This window comes from Antechinus flavipes, chromosome 1 (genome assembly GCF_016432865.1).
Source record: "Antechinus flavipes isolate AdamAnt ecotype Samford, QLD, Australia chromosome 1, AdamAnt_v2, whole genome shotgun sequence".
NCBI lineage: Eukaryota > Metazoa > Chordata > Mammalia > Dasyuromorphia > Dasyuridae > Antechinus > Antechinus flavipes.
The window spans coordinates 616,118,343-616,124,551 of NC_067398.1; the positions used below are offsets into that span (position 1 = coordinate 616,118,343).

Genomic DNA, 6,209 nt, shown 5'->3' on the forward strand with positions numbered 1-6,209 from the left:
AAGATACATTCATGGGGAAATTCAGGAATTGAGAGGGCAAGCATGGCAGAATATACTTGAGTGAGATCAATGAAAAAAAAGGAAAAAGAGAATTATTGTGGAAGGCTATTACAGACTACTTAAGAGAAGAAGGAATTAAATGAAATAGAAAATAACTCACTATATTGTAGTGGTATGAGAGAGAATTTCCTGTATCTGGTGTTTACCACCAAAAGAAGTAATACAGAACTATGTTCTACACCAGTGCTCAAATAGAGACGGGGCCACTAAATTATACGTAAGGAGCTCTGCCTGCTGCATATTGACTTAGAAAACTATACACCTTAATATATTATCAGTATCCAATTGTATTTTGATTTTTCTTGTTAAGTATTTCCCAGTTACATTTTAATTTGGATGGGGCAGCATGGGGAGTACTGTGCTCAAATTATATGTTTGACACCTCTGCTCTGTAGAAGGAAACATGACAACACATTAATGCTTCTCTCCTCCTCCTTCTGCTTTTTTTAGCCTGTGGACTTTTGTGGACTATAACAGTACACACTAGATTTCCTCTATCACCTCCACCTATCACTATGACATCTGTCAATTCACATGTCCTACACCTAACCACAGAATTTGTATACATTGTATAGTGAATCAAAAAATGGTAAAGAAGGATTCTTAGAGATCATTTAAGATATCCTCCCCACCTCCCCCATTTTTAAAAATATCAAGAACACCAAGGCCTAGAGACAGAAGCTATTTGGTCAAAGTACCTAAGCAAGCGTATTTCCAGAGCAAATCTAGAGTAATAGTAATCCATCATTCTGTAGTGCCAAAGTTTTATAAACAAAAGCTGATTGACTCTTCCTCTTAATACCATGAGATAGAACAGGCAAATTTTTATCTCCATTTTATGGAGGAAAAAGATAAAGTGTATAGAGGTCAAGCAACTTGTTCGTGATCATAGACCTAGTGAGTATATAAAAGGCAAAAAACTGTCCTTCCTCTCGAAAAGGAAGTGGGGAAGGTGGTGAACAACAACATATACAGGGAAACGATTTCTTCCAGCTCTGATATCCTATAAATGTATGAATTTATACAATGGATGTAGTACAAAGAATTTCCCTGGTGTCTTTCAATACTTAGCTTAAATCTTACTTTCTGAAGGAGGCCTTTTCTCTCTTTTCCTTCCCTCATTGCCTTTTAGTTCTGGATGCCTTCCTCTTTCAGATGACCTTCATATATTCTCTACATATTTGGTTAACAACAAGGATAATGATAATAATAACTATCATTCATATAGCACTTACTATGTGCCCACAAGATAGGTATTTTACAAATATTGTCATATTTGATTCTCAAAGCAACTCTGGAAGATAGGTATGATTATTATTACTATTACAATTGAGGAACCTGAGGCAAAAAGTTAAGTGATTTGCTCAGGGTCATATAGCTAGGAAATGTAAGAGGCCAGATGTGAATTTAGATCTTCCTGACTTTATCCCCAGTATCTTATCCATTTGTTAATGGTGAATTAGCAGTGATCTCCACCTAGAGACCAATATATCCATTTATTAGCTTCCTCATCTGTAAAATGAGGGAAGTTGACTAGATGGCCTTTAAGGTCTCAATACTAATTGTGATTATAACCATTTAACAGATGAAGGAACCGAGGATTTGCCCATGGCTAGAAAGTGTCTGAAATGGGAAGGGAATCCAGGCCTCCTAACTCAAAGTCCAGCACTCTCAATCATTACTGAAATGAAAACAAATAGACAAACAAAATCCAGGCTTTAGCAAGACTAGAACCAAGAGCATCCTGCGTCAGTTGAGAGGTCAGTCCTTTACACAGTAGAGACTGGTTCACTGTTATTCTCCAGAGAAAGATCCAGGTGATAAATAGAGCATTTTGCCAACTGATAAAGCAAACACAAGAACACCATGGATGTCAAGGCTACCGATTATCATTAAATAAAATTCCCAAGGACAATTCAATTGGGATTTATGAGTATTTTTGTGCTGAGCATCCTCTGTAAAACGAGAGAACTGAACCAAATGATCCGTGAGGTTAATTAGTCAACGAGTATTTATTAAGCATCTACTATGTGGCAGGCTCTGTGCTAAGTCTACTATAACTTTAGGATTTTCTTGAGAATCAGAAAAGATAATGAGTGAAAAATTGACATCTACAAAGCATATAAATATAACTACACAAATTATATAATAAAATTATAATAGAATATATTAAACATTGCATAATATGTTATTACATATTTTGCTTTTATTATATATGCTATTATATATAATAAATATATAATTACATACACACATGTGTATGTATACCTGTACATGTACACACCCATATATATATAATCAAATTATATCTTTAGAATTATTAGTGATGGAAAAACACTGGGACTAAAAATATTTAAGACGTGGAAGTAATTTTAAAGTTTGCTTATTGCCTCAGCTGTTGTTCTATAAAAGATAATTTATGGTAACACAATACATGCAAGCAGGGATATTCTCTGGGGTTAGGGTTCCCAAACTAGTGTACATCTATCCCAAGGAGGTAGAGTGAGTATTTGGTAAATAACCATGTCATCTGATTGAAATTAACCTATTTAAATAATATAAGGACTTTATAAAATATGATATTCAGGTGAATAGCATCCTATCTCTTAATAATTAATGTGACCATGAGTAAGTCACTTGACTTGTCTGAGATGACTTGTCTACTTGGTTATAGAAGGCTAGTGATGTTTCAGATGATGGGAGATCCCACATTTCTGAGACCACAGATCTTTAAAAAGTTGTCAGTGTCCCATTGCCTTTAAAGCAGGGGTCCTCAAGCTTTTTAAATAGGGGCCCACTTCACTGTCTGTCAGACTGTTGAAGGGCCGGACTATAGTAAAAACAAAAACTTTGTTTTGTGGGCCTTTAAATAAAGAAACTTCATGGCCCTGGGTGAGGGGGATAAACATCCTCAGCTGCTGTATCTGGCCCACTGGCCATAGTTTGAGGACCCCTGCTTAAAGTTTGCTTCTTTCATGTTCCCACAAATTGACTTTTTATCCATTTCTCACTTCCTTGACTATTTTGCATAATACACTCCAGTAAACTCACTGGAACTTGACTTATTTGATATTAATTAATATAGAGATCTTAGGATCATAGGATATCAGAATTGGAAGAGCATTTGTTCTTAGAAAACCATAGTCCAGTATCCATTAAAAAACAAACATTCCAAGCTCCTGGAGGAAAGGATCTGTTAATGATGTAACGTAATTTAAATTATTGAAGTAAGATAGTTAATGATCCTGCAATATGTGCAAGCAAAGATAGTCTCTGGGGCTACGGTTTCCAAATTGGTGCATATCTATCCCAAAGGGATAGAGTGAATATTTAATCAATTATGATATTATTTGATTGAAATCAATCTATTTTATTTTTTATGTACATATCTATTTCCTTTTATATCAAATAGAGAGATATGGGAAGGTTTTTCTCATATGAATATATATATATATATGTATAGTAAACTATAAAATTTATTTCCATTTATAAGAAATAAAGTGCAGAGCAAGGTTTACTGAAAGCCAAGGAATCATTTGGGACTAAAAGAGGTTGGAAACCTTTACTTGATAGCCCAGATTATAGCACATGAAAATGTTGGGCTATAAAAGCCAGTGAGGCTCTTCCTTAGGGGAATAAATGGAAAGAATGCTTACTGGTTGTTGGTTCCCTGGCTGCTGGTTCCCTGGTTGTTGGCTCCCTGGTTGTTGGTTCCCTAGCTGCTGGTTCATGGGCTGAACTGGTGAAGGTGGGGTTTTCCCTTTGGATATCTGCTGACTGTCCTTTGAAAGTTGGTAAGACTGACTCTGAAGATCCAAATAAAGGAAAAAAAAAATGTTCAAAGACCAGCCAAACTGTGACTTTTGAAAAATTGAAAACAACTCACAATAAGGCTGACTATGCTAATGAATAAATGAAATTTTCCCCAAGACCTCATAGCTTTGAAGAGTATCCTAGAAGTGTGTCTTAGTATTTCTCAGAGGTAACCTACAAAACTACTATTCATGATCTTCGAAGAAGATGTGACTTCCTTTAGCTTATCAAATAAAGCCTCTTTGAAGATAGTGTCTTTAAGGCTAGAATCTTGAAAATGTCTGAGCAAATACAGGACAAGTAGGTAGTACAGTGGACAGAGTGCCAGGCTTGAAGTCAGCAAGACCTTACTTCAAATCCAGCCTCAGACAATTACTAGCTGTGTGACTCTGGCAAATCACTTAATCCCCCGTCTGTCTTAGTTTTCTCAAGTGTAAAATAGGGATGGTAACAGTGCCTACCTTATAGAGAGAGGCTCAAAAGATATTTTTGTAAAGTGCTTGGAGCATAGTAGTTCTATATAAATGCTTATTCATTTTCTTTCCCTATTTCTTACTAGACAGAAACAGAAAAACCTTGTAAGCAATGCTCTAGTTAGCACAGATATACATAATATCTACATACATATACACATGTATATACACACATCTTATTACACTTTATAAACCCTCTTAAACATCACTTGTAATGATAGGCTAACACAATTGACCTTAGGGAATTTTTTGTCCTTAAATGTACAATTCATCAAAATGAGGAGATCTTGAATTCATCAGCAATTTTTTATAATATCCATATGATATCAAGGAATGCCAAATGTTAATGTTATTAATGGACATCTAAGCCCAAAGTAAAACATTTAGTCTACTACCTCAGTATTTTCATATATGTTTGATGCTAGCTGGATGAAATCCCTGGATGACTGAATTTTTCCCTTTACATCCACATTGCATGATGCTTTGTTTAGACAGAACCATAGCCAACACATCTCTTCTGCTATCTGATTGGCACATTTGTAAAAGGAGCTGAACTTCTCCCCAACCAAGACAACTGTGGAACTAATGATTTGTGCAGTTCTCTAAGGTGCAGCAAAAAAGCCTTCATTTATTCATTTATCAAATATTGATTGCATACCTATTATAGGTAAGGCACAGTGATTTATTTTGTTGCTTTCTTAAAATACATTTCTATCTTTTTGCTTGCTTAGGACACATTATTTCTGAGCTAATTAACTGGATTCTACACAAATTGATGCCCAGCATGTGTTAAAATTTTGGTGCTGCATTGTTGAAGTGAATAAGAAATTGCATTGCCCTGGGGGAAAAACTCTATATAAATCAACCCAGATTTCAGATTATAAATTTGTACATTTACTAAATTCATATGACTTCTCCTCCCATGCATAATAAAAATAAGGCTTGATTTACCCCAGTGGAAAGACTACTTACATGGCGGTTGCCCATTTTGTAGATTTCTTGGATGAACAAGACAGAAGTGGCGAGTAGGTTGCTAAGATGATAGTGCTAAGAGTGCTGAAGGTTTATAACACTTCTCTGAGGGCTTGGAACAGTTTTTCTAAGGTTAATAAGTAACTTATGGAATTTAATTTGAATAAATTGTCAGAGGGTTTTTTTTTTTCTTTCAGGATATACTGTTTTTTATTCTGATGCATAGCAATGGCATTTTAATAATAATTATTTGAGAACTTAGAATGGTCAAGTAACCTTGATCAGAAATCTCATTCAAATTAAACATTGTATTAATTGCTAAAATATTAAGGTTTATTAAAGTGAATAACTAATTAATTCCTAGGCTTTGGTGGCTCAAATGAAATCCTCCTCCAACTTACTGAAATGTATTTTTTTTATTTGGTCTAGTAGAGTTTCAATTTCTTCATCTATAAAGAAGGGAGTTAGATCAGGTGACTTCTAAGGTCTCTCTGAGCTCTAAATCTATGATATTAAGCAAGGATCAGCATTAGCCTGTCAAGTAAAAATGTTTTGTTGTTTAGTAATTTTTGGTTATGTCTGACTCTTATTGGGGTTTTCTCGGCAAAGATGCTGGAGTAATTTGCCATTGCCTTTTCTAGCTCATTTTACAGCTGAGAAAACTGAGGCAAACAGGGTTAAGTGATTTGCCCAGGGTCATACAGCTAATAAATGCCTGTGGCTAGATTTGAACTCAGGACTTTCTGACTCCTGATGCCATGCTCTATCCATTGCACCCCCTAGGTGCCCACCAAAATCATAAAACAATAAACTACTTTGGCAATGAAAGCCTCTTACAATCTGTTCCCATGTTATTTTTCCTGATATTGTAGTGTTCCTCTTTATGCACTT

At 35.2% G+C, this 6,209-nt stretch overlaps 1 protein-coding gene across 2 annotated transcripts in view; it reads right to left on the bottom strand.

Moving 5' to 3' along the window:
- Nucleotides 1-5,428, bottom strand: part of ANXA13 (annexin A13) — a 76,389-nt gene extending 70,961 nt beyond the window's left edge. The window contains exons 1-2 of one of the 2 annotated variants that reach the window (XM_051971059.1): nucleotides 5,319-5,428; nucleotides 3,717-3,866 (exon numbers count right to left, since the gene is read on the bottom strand). In XM_051971059.1, the coding sequence (XP_051827019.1) occupies nucleotides 3,717-3,866; nucleotides 5,319-5,333 (165 nt within the window). In that variant the 5' untranslated portion in view covers nucleotides 5,334-5,428. The remainder of the gene's footprint in view (nucleotides 1-3,716; nucleotides 3,867-5,318) is intronic. The other variant, XM_051971060.1, reaches the window with a different exon arrangement.
- Nucleotides 5,429-6,209: the final 781 nt, after the last annotated feature.